The sequence below is a fragment of the Hyperolius riggenbachi genome, chromosome 5 (assembly GCF_040937935.1).
Source record: "Hyperolius riggenbachi isolate aHypRig1 chromosome 5, aHypRig1.pri, whole genome shotgun sequence".
Lineage (NCBI taxonomy): Eukaryota > Metazoa > Chordata > Amphibia > Anura > Hyperoliidae > Hyperolius > Hyperolius riggenbachi.
Genome location: NC_090650.1, coordinates 49,563,249 through 49,581,395, shown reverse-complemented (window position 1 = coordinate 49,581,395; position 18,147 = coordinate 49,563,249). Strand labels below are relative to the sequence as shown.

The 18,147-nt window shown below is 44.6% G+C and overlaps 1 protein-coding gene across 21 annotated transcripts in view; it reads right to left on the bottom strand.

Annotated features, from left to right (window-relative positions):
* KIAA1217 (KIAA1217 ortholog) overlaps positions 1-18,147 on the bottom strand; it is a 798,974-nt gene that overhangs the window by 199,182 nt on the left and 581,645 nt on the right. For all 21 annotated transcript variants that reach the window (XM_068235624.1, XM_068235630.1, XM_068235626.1 and 18 more), the window contains one exon: positions 18,007-18,100. In XM_068235624.1, the coding sequence (XP_068091725.1) occupies positions 18,007-18,100 (94 nt within the window). The remainder of the gene's footprint in view (positions 1-18,006; positions 18,101-18,147) is intronic.

Sequence of the window (18,147 nt, the reverse complement as noted above, 5' to 3'; positions counted from 1 at the left end):
AATTAGCAAAAAGAGCTTATAGTTTTTGAGAAAATCGATTTTAAAGTTTCAAAGGGAAAACTGTCTTTTAAATGCGGGAAATGTCTGTTTTCTTTGCACAGGTAACATGCTTTTTGTCGGCATGCAGTCATAAATGTAATACATATAAGAGGTTCCAGGAAAAGGGACCGGTAACGCTAACCCAGCAGCAGCACACGTGATGGAACAGGAGGAGGGTGGCGCAGGAGGAGAAGGCCACGCTTTGAGACACAACAACCCAGGCCTTGCATGAGGACAAGACGCGTGCGGATAGCAATTTGCATTTTGTCGCCATGCAGTCATAAATGTAATACAGATGAGAGGTTCAATAAACAGGGACCGGAAACGCTAACCCATCACAGATGTTCATTGTTCATGTTACTTGGTTGGGGTCCGGGAGTGTTGCGTAGTCGTTTCCAATCCAGGATTGATTAATTTTAATTTGAGTCAGACGGTCTGCATTTTCTGTGGAGAGGCGGATACGCCGCCGATCTGTGACGATGCCTCCGGCAGCACTGAAACAGCGTTCCGACATAACGCTGGCTGCCGGGCAAGCCAGCACCTCTATTGCATACATTGGCAGTTTGTGCCAGGTGTCTAGCTTCGATACCCAATAGTTGAAGGGTGCAGATGGATTGTTCAACACAGCTACGCCATCTGACATGTAGTCCTTGACCATCTTCTCCAGGCGATCGGTGTTGGAGGTGGATCTGCACGCTTGCTGTTCTGTGTGCTGCTGCATGGGTGTCAGAAAATTTTCCCACTCCAAGGACACTGCCGATACCATTCCCTTTTGGGCACTAGCTGCGGCTTGTGTTGTTTGCTGCCCTCCTGGTCGTCCTGGGTTTGCGGAAGTCAGTCTGTCGGCGTACAACTGGCTAGAGGAGGGGGAGGATGTCAATCTCCTCTCTAAAGTCTCCACAAGGGCCTGCTGGTATTCTTCCATTTTGACCTGTCTGGCTCTTTCTTCAAGCAGTTTTGGAACATTGTGTTTGTACCGTGGATCCAGAAGGGTATAAACCCAGTAATTGGTGTTGTCCAGAATGCGCACAATGCGTGGGTCGCGTTCAATGCAGTCCTAGGCCGAAGAGGTCATAGCCTAGGGTCACAAAACCTGTTTATTTGGGCAATTTCAATGGTGGCGAGTCTGACGTACATAAATCGCAGCAATGGCCGTTAGCAACGTCTGAATCTCACGAAATGTCTCATGCAGGTAGAAGACATATTGTTAGACTTGGGCTCCAAAGATGGGTTCCCTACATCTCTGCAAACCAGAGTTACAGGGCTCCAAATTTGGTAAAATCCCCCATAGGCTTTCATTGGGCCTCCTATTTACAGTTCCAAAATCTCACATCTTTTCAAAGGGCAATTACTCAGCAGTGGCAAATTTTCTAGCATTGTAGGGACCCTTAGGGGGAACATGACTGGTGAGTTTCGGGCCCCTAGGCCAAAGAGGTCATAGCCTAGGGTCACAAAAACCTGTTTATTTGGGCTATTTCAATGGTAGTGATGGTGACGTACATAAATCGCAGCAATGGCCGTTAGCAAAGTCTGAATCTCACGAAATGTCTCATGCAGGTAGAAGACATATTGTTAGACTTGGATTCCAAAGATGGGGTCCCTACATCTCTGCAAACCAGAGTTACAGGGGTCCAAAATTGGTAAAATCCCCCATAGGATTTCATTGCCTCCCTATTTCACTTTCCAAAATCTCACATCTTTTCAAAGGGCAATGGCTCAGCAGTACCACATTTTCTAGCATTGTAAGGACCCTTAGGGGGAACATGACTGGTGAGTTTCGGGCCCCTAGGTCGAAGAGATCATAGCCTAGGGTCACAAAAACCTGTTTATTTGGGCTATTTCAATGGTAGTGATGGTGACGTACATAAATCGCAGCAATGGCCATTAGCAAAGTCTGAATCTCACGAAATGTCTCATGCAGGTAGAAGACATATTGTTAGACTTGGATTCCAAAGATGGGGTCCCTACATCTCTGCAAACCAGAGTTACAGGGGTCCAAAATTGGTAAAATCCCCCATAGGCTTTCATTGGGCCTCCTATTTACCGTTCCAACATCTCACACCATTTCAAAGGGCAATGGCTCAGCAGTTGCAAAACTCACCAGTCATGATCCCCCTAAGAGTCCCTACAATGCTAGAAAATTTGGTACTGCTGAGCCATTGCCCTTTGAAAAGATGTGAGATGTTGGAAAGTGAAATAGGGAGGCAATGAAATCCTATGGGGGATTTTACCAATTTTGGACCCCTGTAACTCTGGTTTGCAGAGATGTAGGGACCCCATCTTTGGAATCCAAGTCTAACAATATGTTTTCTACCTGCATGAGACATTTCGTGAGATTCAGACATTGCTAACGGCCATTGCTGCGATTTATGTACGTCACCATCACTACCATTTAAATAGCCCAAATAAACAGGTTTTTGTGACCCTAGGCTATGACCTCTTCGGCCTAGGGGGCCGAAACTCACCAGTCATGTTCCCCCTAAGGGTCCCTACAATGCTAGAAAATTTGGTACTGCTGAGCCATTGCCCTTTGAAAAGATGTGAGATTTTGGAAAGTGAAATAGGGAGGCAATGAAATCCTATGGGGGATTTTACCAATTTTGGACCCCTGTAACTCTGGTTTGCAGAGATGTAGGGACCCCATCTTTGGAATCCAAGTCTAACAATATGTCTTCTACCTGCATGAGACATTTCGTGAGATTCAGACTTTGCTAATGGCCATTGCTGCGATTTATGTACGTCACCATCACTACCATTGAAATAGCCCAAATAAACAGGTTTTTGTGACCCTAGGCTATGACCTCTTCGGCCTAGGGGCCCGAAACTCACCAGTCATGTTCCCCCTAAGGGTCCCTACAATGCTAGAAAATTTGGTACTGCTGAGCCATTGCCCTTTGAAAAGATGTGAGATTTTGGAAAGTGAAATAGGGAGGCAATGAAATCCTATGGGGGATTTTACCAATTTTGGACCCCTGTAACTCTGGTTTGCAGAGATGTAGGGACCCCATCTTTGGAATCCAAGTCTAACAATATGTCTTCTACCTGCATGAGACATTTCGTGAGATTCAGACTTCGCTAACGGCCATTGCTGCGATTTATGTACGTCACCATCACTACCATTGAAATAGCCCAAATAAACAGGTTTTTGTGACCCTAGGCTATGACCTCTTTGGCCTAGGGGCCCGAAACTCACCAGTCATGTTCCCCCTAAGGGTCCCTACAATGCTAGAAAATTTGCCACTGCTGAGTAATTGCCCTTTGAAAAGATGTGAGATTTTGGAACTGTAAATAGGAGGCCCAATGAAATCCTATGGGGGATTTTACCAAATTTGGAGCCCTGTAACTCTGGTTTGCAGAGATGTAGGGAACCCATCTTTGGAGCCCAAGTCTAACAATATGTCTTCTACCTGCATGAGACATTTCGTGAGATTCAGACGTTGCTAACGGCCATTGCTGCGATTTATGTACGTCAGACTCGCCACCATTGAAATTGCCCAAATAAACAGGTTTTGTGACCCTAGGCTATGACCTCTTCGGCCTAGGACTGCATTGAACGCGACCCACGCATTGTGCGCATTCTGGACAACACCAATTACTGGGTTTATACCCTTCTGGATCCACGGTACAAACACAATGTTCCAAAACTGCTTGAAGAAAGAGCCAGACAGGTCAAAATGGAAGAATACCAGCAGGCCCTTGTGGAGACTTTAGAGAGGAGATTGACATCCTCCCCCTCCTCTAGCCAGTTGTACGCCGACAGACTGACTTCCGCAAACCCAGGACGACCAGGAGGGCAGCAAACAACACAAGCCGCAGCTAGTGCCCAAAAGGGAATGGTATCGGCAGTGTCCTTGGAGTGGGAAAATTTTCTGACACCCATGCAGCAGCACACAGAACAGCAAGCGTGCAGATCCACCTCCAACACCGATCGCCTGGAGAAGATGGTCAAGGACTACATGTCAGATGGCGTAGCTGTGTTGAACAATCCATCTGCACCCTTCAACTATTGGGTATCGAAGCTAGACACCTGGCACAAACTGGCAATGTACGCAATAGAGGTGCTGGCTTGCCCGGCAGCCAGCGTTATGTCGGAACGCTGTTTCAGTGCTGCCGGAGGCATCGTCACAGATCGGCGGCGTATCCGCCTCTCCACAGAAAATGCAGACCGTCTGACTCAAATTAAAATGAATCAATCCTGGATTGGAAACGACTACGCAACACTCCCGGACCCCAACCAAGTAACATGAACAATGAACATCTGTGATGGGTTAGCGTTTCCGGTCCCTGTTTATTGAACCTCTCATCTGTATTACATTTATGACTGCATGGCGACAAAATGCAAATTGCTATCCGCACGCTTCTTGTCCTCATGCAAGGCCTGGGTTGTTGTGTCTCAAAGCGTGGCCTTCTCCTCCTGCGCCACCCTCCTCCTGTTCCATCACGTGTGCTGCTGCTGGGTTAGCATTACCGGTCCCTTTTCCTGGAACCTCTTATATGTATTACATTTAGGACTGCATGCCGACAAAAAGCATGTTACCTGTGCAAAGAAAACAGACATTTCCCGCATTTAAAAGACAGTTTTCCCTTTGAAACTTTAAAATCGATTTTCTCAAAAACTATAAGCTCTTTTTGCTAATTTTTTTTTCCTCTTGTACCCACTCCCAAGGTGCACATACCCTATAAATTTGGGGTATGTAGCATATAAGGAGGCTTTACAAAGCACGAAAGTTCGGGTCCCCATTGACTTCCATTATGTTCGGAGTTCGGCCATGTTCGGCCCGAACCCGAACATCTAGATGTTCGCCCAACACTCCACGTGACCCGTTCGGCCAATCACAGCGCTAGCCGAACGTTCGGGTAACGTTTGGCCATGCGCTCTTAGTTCGGCCATATGGCCGAACAGTTTGGCCGAACACCATCAGGTGTTCGGCCGAACCCGAACATCACCCGAACAGGGTGATGTTCTGCAGAACCCGAACAGTGGCGAACACTGTTCGCCCAACACTAGGACAAACAAGCACAGATGTCATATCAATAGGCTCCGAAATCACAATCTAGAATTGCATTAGAATATAACGTACCGTACATCAACAGTCTAAAGATCCACAGTGGCAGCTGAATCATATATACTTTAACCTATCCAGAAGCCTCACATGCTGAGTATAATGGCACAGTTTAATGTAGGGATGGCATGTCCACCTACACGTTTCGCTCACTTCTAGTGCTTTATCAGGGTGTGGGCAGGGGCCCGAGCATGATCACCTATATGCCCAGATGTTGCTAAGCAACTGGACATTGTTCCTCCACCATGAAGTTAAATGATACCAGGACTAGCTAAGGCACATGAGTATTAGTATACATCTATGTTGTTTGCAATGGTATCTTCAAATTAGCATAGCAAGGATACAAAAGAGGCTAATCCAAGGGGAGTGGCCGGTAAGAACACAAGACAGTACTGAGTCCTAACAAACACCCGAGGAAAAAGCATTGCGATGGGGAAATGTGAAGGATAAGGTGCTGGCATCATCCTTTGGGGCATGTTGTCACCTACCAACGTAAAACGTTAGCGATCAGTGCTAGCATTTCATGCTGGTGATTTTACCACGATTAACTTTGTAAAATCACTGTACACTCTCGTGATTTTTGAACGACCGCGACTAGCGTTTTTTTTAGCATTGTAATTGCAATCACATCAAGCGCAAGAAAATGCTGCATATAGCACGTTTAGAGATCACCGCTAATCCCGAGTCGCCGGCGATCGCAGCAGTGAGATCACTGCCATATAGTTAATATTGCGCTAGCGCTTTAAAATCACCGGCGACTCGCCCGCTAATCGCCCCAGTGTGAATGGGCCCTTACCTGCAGTGGAATTATTTTTTACAATCACTTTTGCACATGAAATTTCAGATTGGCTTGTGTACCAAAGATACACGTCGATTCAGCGACAAATTTTATAGGCATGAAATGACTACAATATACTGTATATATATAATAAGTGCACTTATACTAATAAAAACGTTCTCTGAATCAAATCCAGTGCAAACGTTGCATGTATTATTTCTCCTACAAAGCACCACTTGGCACTGTTGGCAGAGCTTCTACAGAACCACAAAGATTAATGGGATATTTGATGCTTTTCTCTTTCATTACTATAAAGCACAAAGCACAAGTTTAGCTCGAGGCGAAAAAAAATAAAAAATGCTTTTTACTGGCGATGATACAAAACTTTCTGCAGACAAATATTATCATAGGTGTTATTTATTTTTATAGTTTGTGGATTGAGTTGTAGCTTGATGCCCCTCGTCAGTCCAGGCAGGCCGGGGCCTCAGACACATTGGAAAGGTGTTAGTGCAGTGGCTAGGATCAAAGGGTCTGCATGATAAACTGAAGGTGTTTTATCTGCCATGTGACTGCCGGCCGTGTACCAGCAGCTGAGTATAGGCAATGCAATACAACTCAGAGCGCATCATTTCACACTGAACTAATCTGACACTCAAGGCCCCATTTATACTTTTTTCGCCCCTAAGAGATAAAAACAGGGAACACCAAGAGCCCCAATAGTGTAATACGTACTGGATAAGGTGGCAATAAATTCGTATTGCTAGATACTCACAAGTCAGGGTCACCAGCAGGCAACCACTGTAAAGGCAGGTGAGGAGATTATCCTGATCCCACTCAGGATTAAGAAGTCGCTCTCTATAGACAGGAGAAAAGGGTAGCAACCCTCCACCAAGGGTGGACTCGAAATTGTATACAATGAACAGAGGCGCCAAGCCGCCAAAAGAATAAAATTAGATTAAATGAGCTTAAAAACCAACTCAAATGGCAAAAATGAAGGAGGAAGTGGTGGTCTTACCTCCCTCAAGCAGACACGACAAAGATTCAGACAGTCAAACACATTTATTAGAAACTCCAAAAAATGTTGCAATGCGTTTTGCAGGCTCAATCCCGCTTCATCAGGCAATACAGGGAGGCGTATCAAGCGATCTGCACAAGGATTCAAGTTAATTAACTTGAATCCTTTTGTTTGCTAATTATCTCTGTTCATTGTATACATTTTACGCCCCTAGGTAAACTGTCTTATGGCTCACCTTCAGAGGCATTACTACAAATTATAGGGCCCACCTGCAAAATTTTGATGCCCCCCCCCCCTTCACACTTTTCCCCTTGCCTACCCCAAGTTGCACCTCCTCTTTTATCAGCGTGGCCGCGCAGTAGCCGTGCAAGCATGTCTGCACATGCGTGGCTGCTGCACGGTCACGCTCGTAACTAGAGTGAAGTGTGGTCCCGACGTGGAGGCAGATCACGCTTGCTAAGGAGGGCATCAGAGCAAAGAGGGAAGCCTCAATAGCATCCTGGGGCTTCCCTCTGTTTAGGTAAATATCTCTTATTGAGCTCAGGTTCCCTTTAAGTGACAGATAGACATATGCGTATGTACAATGCTAAGCATACAAACAACGAGGCTATGTTCATTTTCTTCTTTTTCTGCCTGAAAGTGTTAACATTCATGTATGCAAGTAACAGTTTCTCCCCAGTCAGGAACCAGTCAGACTATAGCAACCCTGACGGATAAGGAATTACAGTGATAAAATGCTTTCCCGGAAGAGAACTGCTTCTGAGAGCAGGGTATAGATAAAACAAGGTCACTATTATAAATGCGAAAGTTTGGATGTTTGTTACTCAATCACACAACAATGGCTGAACAGATTTAAATTAAATTGGGCACCCACATAGTACATTACCTGGAATAACATACAGGATACTTTTTATCCCCATAACCAAAAAGTGGGGGGGAGACAAAATACAAATTTCACTAGGAAAATATAAACTGCAGCCATTCTTACACTGTTATTGGCAGGGTTCTTAAACTTTGCACAGTTGGTCACTGCGTGACTGGGATTAATATTCAGGAAAGTGGGTGGAGCCTACAAAAGCCAATCAAAATTCACCTATTGATTTTCAAGGGGAATATTTAATTGCTGCCATTCTTACACTGTTAATGGCACAGGCCTCAAACCTGGTACAGTTGGTCATTGGGTGACTGGGGTTCAAACTCAGGAAAGGAGGTGGAGCCACAGACAATCAGATTTGTTTAATGTCAATGCAAATTATTGATGTCACAGGCCGCAAAGCTCACAAACTAAAGCATTGAGGAGATAAGTAATTGTGCGTTAGGGTTATAAAAAGTGGGCGGAGCAAACACCAGCCAAACACATACCCGGGCAATGCTGGGCAATCAGCTAGTAGTTCATACAGTTGAGCTCTCTGGGATACAGAAAGACACTGTCATTGAGCGGTGAGAAAACAAATCTACTTTTCTAGGTTTTTAAACATAACATTGAACGGTGTGATATATATATAAGAAAAAGGTAATTTTTATGAGTACTACGGTAGTTACTGTACCACTGTTTAACTCATCAGTTTATTTTCACTTAAAGGGAACCTAAAGTGAAAAGGATATAGAGACTGCCACATTTATTTCCTTTTAAACAACGCATATTTGCCTGGCTGTCCTGCTGATCCTCTGCCTTTAATACTTTTAGCCCAAGACCCTGAACAAGCATGCAGATCAGGTGCTCTGACTGAAGTCTGACTGCATTAGCTGCATGCTTGCTTCAGGTGTGTGATTCAGACACTACTGCAGCCAAAGAGATCAGCAGGATAACCAGGCAACTGGTATTGCTTAAAAGGAAATACATTTGGAAGCTTGGCTTTGGGTCCCCTTTAAGCTTCACATTCACATTTGAATGTGGCCCCCTGAGACTTTTTTACCGGCCCCCTCCACTCAAAATGTATTACTTATAGATGCGCTCAGCTACATCTTTAAATATTGGTGGTCCGCATATAGAATAGCAGTGCTGGCACCACCCATCCACATGGAAGCCAGAAAGCAGTAATCTGCTGGTTTCCATTCAAATTCCACATCAGGTGACACTGCTGTCCACTGCAGGTTGTCACCTGGGTATGCTTCACTGTCTGGCCCGCAAAGACATCTACATCATTTTATGTGTACTCCGGCCCCCCAGTAGTCTGAAGTATGTTGACCTGGCCCTCAACCCAAAACGTTTGGGGACCCCTGATATCGATGGTTGTGTATGTACACCGTGGCAACTGTGAAACCACTAGATGCACAGGCCACGGGTTGCCAGACTACCCATTCAAGCCAAAACACTACAGATCACAGCGCAAACAGTGCTGAGGTTAAAAACAGCCTATCAGGAATCCTCATGCCTTTGCTAGTCCTCAATAAACCGCCAGCATCCTGTTGCTGGTTATTTCCTGAAGTGTTAGAGCTCCAGTGCTCTTTGCTCCTCTGTTATTAGCTCAGTTTGTTAGAAAATCACAGCAGACTGCCAGTATGTCACTGACAGCCTCTCTGCTCATGCAGGCTGTTGACATTAGCTGCAGCAGGGAGACTGTATGAATCAGCAGAGCTGATAACACAGAAGGCCTATTCATCAGGGGGCGGGGAGAGCGCAGACACATGCTGAACAGGTGGAATGACCTGAAACTTTCTTATTATAGCTACTTAAAGTCACAGTGACAACTACAAGGGAGAAGTTGCACAACAAGGAAGCACCGGATTTTTTTTTTGCACTAGCTAAAAGTGGGGGTGGGCTGCTAATGGAGAGATCAACTTCAGCTTTTGATAGTTTGTAAAGGGGTTATAAACATGTTACTTTACTGCTGTCTCCTTAAAGATTTTTCCTTACTTAGTGACCCTCCAGGGGCATAACTACAGGGAAGCAGCAGCCCCTGCGACAGGGAGGGCCCAGAGCTGTAAGGGGGCCACAACTACTACTTTACTCCCTCTAATAAAGGGGTCCGTCTTTCGGAACAGTTGTTTTGTGGCTACACTTCTTGCTGTGAAGATTAGGATGTCCTTATTTGTTCTATAACCCCTGCTAGATGAGCCCCCAGGCTGCGAGGGTCACCAGGGTTGGCAAGGGAAAGGGTGTGAACACTGCCCCATCAAAGATTATTGCTTGGGGACCCATTGTTTTACAGTTATGCCCCCTGCCTGGGACCTCCATATAGCTTTATTGTCACGTCAGTGACGGGTTTCCCTGGTAGACCCCGCCTCCTCCGGTTATATAATCAAGCAAAATTGTGCCCATTAACCACTTAATGACAAGCTGACTTATAAAAACATCCTGCTAGAGCCTCTTAATGGCTCCAGGATGTATTTATAAGTCAGACAGTGCTGCTGCCGTTGTGCGCGTGCGCGCTCCCGAGCGTGCATTCCTGTGCACGTGAAAATAGTGAGAAAGAAAACCCACCAAAGAAAAAATACACCTTTATTTCCAAATACTATATTGTCACCATACTTTGTACTAGGAACATAATTAAAATCTTGTGATAACCAGGACAAATAGGCAGATAAAACCCGAGGTGAAGTTACCTAAAGTAAGCACAGAGGTAGAGTAGAGTCTCTGTTATCCGGTACGGACGGGGATCGGCTGAAACTAGAGATATGTGCTTTCTGGTTGCTTGAGACTCAATGTTAAGAATAGGTCTAACTAATAAAGCACTATACCCCACTCTATATTATTTTATTAGTATTATTTAGTATTTTATATAGCGCCAACATATTACGCAGCGCTGTACAGTGTATATATATATATATCTTGTTACTAACTGTCCCTCATAGGAGCTCACAATCTAATCCCTACCATTGCCATATGTCTATATTATGCAGTGTAAGTACTATAGTCTAGGGCCAATTTTAGAGGGAGCCAATTAACTTATCTGTATGTTTTTGGAATGTGGGAGGAAACCGGAGTGCCCGGAGGAAACCCACGCAGACACGGAGAGAACATGCAAACTCTTTGCAGATAGTGCCCTGGCTGGGATTCGAACCAGGGACCCAGCGCTGCAAGGCGAGAGAGCTAACCACTACGCCACCGTGCTGCCCTATATACCTACAATGACCTCTGTATTAAATGTAAAAAAAACAGCACCGTATATCCTCGGCTATAAGTTAAAAAATGTAGTTCTGACTCACCAAGGAAAAACATAGGGTTTGCCTTATTTGCCAGCCAGCTAAAGTAACCTTTTTAGAGGTGGTGACGAGGATAAGAAAGTACATCGAGTTATGTGGATCCAGCATGCCTCGGGTCAGGTTTACTTTAAAACACTTGAGAGCTCCTTTGAAAGCACAATTGTGAGACAAACTTTTTTTTTTAAAGGTAAATTTTATTCAAATTTTTCTTTTCACCGACAATAAACAAGAAACTGTTTTTCTCAACAACCAGAGAACCCAGCACGGGAAACACCCCACAGTGCAACACAATAACCAGTCCCAGTGCTCTTGGTCCATGTCCAACTTCCCCATAGACCCTATTAACAAGACCCCCCCCCCCCCCCCTCATTTTATTTGGATCCTGGTGGACACTGGAGATCCAGTCCTTCTTAGGCCCAGTGCACACCAAAAACCTCTAGAAGATCTGCTAACACTAGAGGTTTTTGAAGCAGATTTCAGAGCAATTCTAGGCATGTATAGAGAGGTTTTCTAAACATGCCTAGCGGTTTTTGGAACGTTTTTGTGTAGCAGATTTCATAAATTGTTACAGTAAAGCTGTTACTGAACAGCTTCTGCAACAAAAACGCCTGGAAAACCGCTCTGATCTAGCGTTTTTCAGAGCGGTTTTCCACTTTCCTATACTTTAACATTGAGGTAGAAACGCCTCAGAAATCTAAAAAATGCTGCAGCCCCCGAGTTTGCGTTTGTGGAAAAAACCAACCGCGCTGGTGTGCACCAGCCCATTCACTTTCATTAGCCAAGCGGTTTTCCCCCTGAAAGAGTTTTAAAAAACGCTCCAGAACCGCTCTGGTGTGCACCAGCCCATACTCAGCGGTTTATTTTGATTTCATCTGGTTACCATTTGCTTTCTGGCAAAAAAAAAAAGAACAGATCTTGTACTGAGGCAATTCTAGAATCAGACAGAGACAAATAGTCCTACAGACCCAGTAATAATGCCTTGGGTTTCAATTCTGGTGATAAGATGTAAATTTCCTGCAATCTGGCCTATACCTGCATCCAATATAACTGGACTTCAGAACATGCCCAAACAACATGGAAAACCATAGCTGCGTGCCTCCTGGCCACTTCCGTTACACTTGTCAGGCAACAAAGGGTTAAACTTGAGCAACTTAACTGGGTTGACATAGGCCCTGATTCCCCCAACCGCGGTAAGATAGCTGTGACCAGGCAGCACACGGGAATTTTACAGGTACTAACGCCAGGGAGCACCTTCTGTGAACCTACAGCATGGTGCTAATAGGTTAAAAGGCGGTGCTCCAGCAGCACTATTACCAGTAAAATTGCCAAGTGCCGCCTGAACACAGAAATAAGCTGTGGTTTGGTGAAAGAGGGCCATAGCTTCGGTAAACAAGCGCCGCAAAGCACAGCTATGTCTTCTTGCTCCAGCTTGGATCCTCGAGTCTCTCTGTAAACTTGGCCGCTAGAGCTCTAGGCTTACCGGGGGTCACATGACAATGGTCGTGGAACTCTGGCAGCCAGTTAAGAAGCTGCCAGGGAGACCAGAGGATAAAAGCTTGAGTAAGGAGTGGCCGGCATGCTTTCAATGTGTTCTGCATGGTGGGTAGGTTGGTACATTGGGGGGGGGGGATTGGCTTATCGGTGGGTTATGGCATGTAGCCTATTTTTTGGGCCAAAAGTGAAGGGTGGGGTTGTCGGCGGATGAGCCTATCCACAGTGATATAAGGTATCTCACCTCTCTCAGGAGAACTGTCCTGGGCATCAAGCTAGATAGGTTTTGGCCAAGGTGGCCAGTCAGGACCATCTATACCAAGTGTCCAGCATGTGTACAGCCTCCCCAATTTATCACTAAGCAATCAGGATCATCACAGTCGAGCACATTATTCTCCTCATCCCTAACACTGGAAATTGAACCGTCAAGCCTCCTCCTCCCCAACAAAATGCTGCACTAGACCACAAACTGTCACACGGGATCAAGTTCTGCTGGCAAAATCGATCATGCGTGTGTATGCACCATAAGTCACCTCTGATCTGAATCAGGAGATGTGTATATTTTTGTTTTATGACTTTCAAGGAACATTACATTGTACAGCTTGAAATAGACCTATATTGTGACAGATTGTTACGAAACGTCTCTTCAGATAATGCAGCACAGTGCAAAGTTTACTCTCACCTATATATTAGTCATTAATGGTTTAAAGGGATACTGTAGCCAGGTTTCTCTCAGCATCATAAAAGATGAATATAAGTGGATAATGCCATTTCACGTACGCCTCTGCACATAAATACTTGTGAATCGTGTTTGCATGATTCCTGAACATTCTCTTGTGCTTCTAATTAGCAATACTTTTTGAGGTTTGTAGGAATAGGATATACCGGTAATATCATTTTACTATAATGAAAATGACTTCAACAAGATCTAAAGGAAGCAGGAAGTTTGGGCGCTGGCGCTTGCCATTTGTTGCTGCAGTTTACACAACGCCATTTGTAACCACAGTTTGCCCATTTGTTGGCTATTTTATCAGGCCCAGATATCCCCTTATATCTGGAATTTGTATGGGGCGAAAGGGGTTGGTTCAGGTTAGGCATCAGCAGGGGGTCTTTTAAGGTTACGGTTGCGCATCAGAGGAGGGGGGGGGGGGGTGTGCTAGGCATCCGCAGGGTGGTGGTTAGGCATTGACAGAAAGGATGATGAGGGTTAGGCATTAGCAGGGGGTCAGTTTGGGTTAGGCATTGGCAGGAAGGATGGTTAGGGATTAGAAGGGAGGGTTGGTTAAAGGAGAACTCTAGTGAGCGGTATATGGAGGCTGCCATATTGATTTCCTTTTAAGCATTACCAGTTGCCTGGCAGCCCTGCTGAGCTATTTGCCTGCAGTAGTGTGAATCACACCAGAAACAAGCATGCAGCTAATCTTGTCAGATCTGTCAAAAATGTCAGAAACATCTGATCTACTGCATGCTTGTTCAGGGTCTAGGGCTAAAAGTATTAGAGGCAGAGGATCTGCAGGTTAGCCAGGCAACTGGTATTGGTCAAAAGGAAATCAATATGGCAGCCTCCATATACCTCTCACTACAGTTCTCCTTTAAGGATAGTCAGGAAGGATGGTTAGGGATAGGCATTGGCAGGGTGGGTCATTAGGGTTAGGCGTCAGTTGAGGGAGGGCTCTGTGTGAGAAAAGGGTTAGGTTTTGCCAAAGTAAAACATTAATAACATTTATGGAATTAACATAATGGGAATTAGCACTGAAGAGTGGTAGATTTATCAATATCCTACTAGCAGCTATTTCCAATGCCAAAATTTCCATGGTGCCCTTTATGCATAAACACAGATCCAGTATTATTATTATTTATTGTATTTATAAAGCTCCAACATTTTACCCCAAGTTCAACAAAAGTACCTCCCTTTTATGTTCCTCCATTTACTCCACTGTTGTCCGTCCCTAGTAAATCAACCCCACAGGCTCTTGAAGTATCCAGTGGGAGATGCTATCACTGTGACAGTTAGCAGGGCAGAAGCAGGGTAGTGCAGAGACTGTGGTCACATTCCAGAGACAACTGCAGAGAGTTTAGTCTGCACATTCCGTAGCGGCACACATAAGTTAAACATTTCCCAATGGACATGTTGGATAGTACAAAAGCCTGCATCAGCATAATGAGACAAGACAGACAATAAACACTCGTGTAGAATGCCGATGAGGACGCTGCCAAACCTCGACAACAATACTTTCATAGGAAGTCTGTAGTTATGCTTCGAAGGGCTGCTGCAATCTTAGTCTGAGTTATGTAAAACATTAGCAAAAGAACAGAGCAGAGGCTCAGGACATTATCACAATGAAGTCAGTATAGTGGGGAGTGGTATATTCAATGTACAGCTGACTTCCTGTCTGCTAATAACACTAAAAAATGTACCCGCTGTCACGTCACTCCCACCTTTGCCTTAGGGGGGTAGGGGGAAAATGAATTGAACTTACCCGGAGCTTCTAATGGTCCCCGACAGACATCCTGTGCCCGCGCAGCCACTCACCAATGCTCCACACCTCCAGTTCACTTCTGGAATTTCCGAAAAACCACTGCGCCTGCGCGGCCACGCCCTCACTGACGTCACCATAAGTGTACTACGCAGGCACAGACTGTACTGGGCCTGCACAATACACTCCTGGCGACGTCAGCAGGAGAACGGGCGCGGCCACGCAGGTGCAGTGCTTTTCAGACTTTAAAGTTGGAAATTCTAGAAGTGAACAAGAGGTGGGGACCGGAGCATCAGTGACTGGCTGCGCGGACACAGGATGTCTGTGGGGTACCATTAGAAGCCCCGGGTAACTGCAACTCTTTTCCCCCCTACCCCCCTACAGTATTCCTTTAATATGGCAGCTCACATACAGGCGAAACTCAAAAAATTAGAATATGGTGCAAAAGTCCATTTATTTCAGTAATTCAAATTGAAAGGTGAAACTAATATATGAAATAGACTCATTACATGCAAAGTGAGGTATTTCAAGCCTTTATTTGTTATAATTTTGATGCTTATGGCTTAAAGCTGATGAGAACCCCAAAATCAAACTCTCAGACCATTAGACTATTGAGAAAATGTTCAAAATTATAGGCTCAATTCATTTTTTCTTATATTAACACATTAGGTTTAGTTCTAATAAACACATTTATTTGTATTATTATTATTATTATTATAAGTTTTTTTTTATTAGCTGGAGAATATTAAATATTACACATATATTGGGTAATTTTATTGGCGCTCTGGCATGCATTTGAATATAGGAATTATTCTTGCTTTACTGCTGTGTGGTAAGGATAATTCCATAATGAACAAGAATGCTTTAAAATGGAACTCTGCATCATACTTAAAATGGCCCCAGGTGTTGCTACACTAATATATTGTGAAATGTTTTCACAGTTCACAACTTGTAGAAATAACATCTAATATTAGGCCATTGCAGTAGATAAAAGGAAAGCAAAGCTGCTTATCTGTATCTGGATTCTGCGCATCTGTGTTTTCTGGCAGTGCCCTTAGTACACATGGCAGGGGAATAGAGAAACTTCACCCCTCCCCATTTGCATTGCCACGCCCACCTCCTTTCTCGCAGCCTGATCAGTGACTGCAGTCTTTGCTATGCAAGCTGTTATTGTGATTACTCTTGCAGATCAGGATAAGGCTCGGTTTGCACTATAGAGCGGAATGGACATTTTTTGTCTAACAGATCCTATTTATTATTAGGATGTGTTCACACTTGTCAGTCAGTGCACTGGGTCCGTTGCAGTAAGAGGAATACACACATGCAGTCTGCGATTTTTCCTGGAGAGCGGAGGAACTTGCCATATAGCGTATAGTGGAAAGGCATCTGCATCAGGCTCCAACCGGATTACAACAAACCATCAGAGCGGACCCTGCTGGCCATTGAAGGTGCAGCTCAAGTGGGAACCAAGACTAAAGGCTCATACACACGCTTAACTAAAGTTGGCCGAGGCAGCTGATAACAACTGCCACAGCCGATAATCAAGCAAGTGTACGGCAGCCCCCAACCCGCAAGCGATCCACCTTGCGAATTTAACTTCCCTGACGGATGTCCAGCTTCTTTGGAGACGCCGCTCCCCCACATGGTGCGTGACGTTAAGCACGCGCTGCTCCAATGTCTCTCCGCTCCCCACATAACTACAGTAGGCATCATCAGCTGCACAACATCTGTACTGGTTGGCTCAGCCATGTCCCCAAGGGGATCGGATCACCATCCCTGACAGTCGACAGAAGTCAAAAGCGTGTACACACCTGGTGCTTGACTCACTAAACCGTGATAACTCATATCACGGCCGCGCTAGCGTTTTCGTGCGCAATCGCAAATTTTGGAAAATAATCTAATTTTGTGCATGAAAATTTGCGATTGCGCGAAAATGCCCCAATCACGGTTTAGTGAATCAAGCCCCTTAAGTGGAACTACAAAAGTGAGCTGACTGGCTATTAAACTGACTGGCTAAAAACTAACACATATATACTTCCGATTAGTGCTACTGGCTAATAGCCCTTTAAATAATAGTTACACTTTTAATAAAACATTCTACAACCATATCAGTGCTTCATCAGTGGCCTGTCACTTAATGTTACTAAAATGTCCTTCCAATCTGGTTCAAAGCTAGCAATGAATTTCTAATACTAACAGTGAATTGAACTTTCACTTCCTTGTAACCTTGGCAACTATATACTATCGGGTAACAAACCATTCCCACATTTATATCTCCCTGCATGAGTAATTATCTGCATAGGGCAGAAAGTCGTGTTACTCATTTGAGTGCATCAGAACTTCTGGAGAAACATGTCATCACTTTGATCAGGTGATAAATGTGAAAGCTCCTGATACGCTGGAAGAGGTTATGTGTTGCCCCTGCTTCCTGTGCAGGCTAAATGATGACAAGCCAATCAGAGCCTTACAAATCAATCACATGATCAAACAGACCACAAGCTGCTTCGTGAGACACACAAGCAGTTCGACTAATCAGGCACACCTGAACTGAACAACTGACTAGAAAACAGGCCGATACATCCATCTAACATTTTCCCTTAGGAACCTTCTTAGAACTTGCCTGTGCTCCCTTTTTATATTTTCAATGCAGGTATTAAAAAAACAGAGCTTTATGTCTGCAGAGGGAACAGTCAGACTGCAGAGGCAGCTCTCCTGAAAACTAATTAGAGGTCATAAAACTTCTGTGTGGCCATACAAACAGTTATAATAACCGCATAGTGTTGAGAAGTGTAGCAGGTTAGCGTTTTTCTGTGTCTGTGTGGGAGTTAAATAAACAGCAACCATGTGATATCTAAGTCAAACCTAGATTTTCATCCAGAATTAAAGGGGAAAAGGGACATTCTATTTAGGATCAGTCCGACAGATAAAATCATTTATCTCATAAGCTTATTTTTACTTTAATATTTACATACAACAGACACAGGAGGTGCTACTCACCCTTACGTCTCCATTGACCGCCCTGGGATTGTGGTTAAACGCTTGAGCCGGGTCTTTGTTGTAAACTTTGAGGAACGATCTGTCCTGAATGCTCCTGAAAGCAAAAACCACGAATATCTGTAACAGCTGTAAAGACTGCCG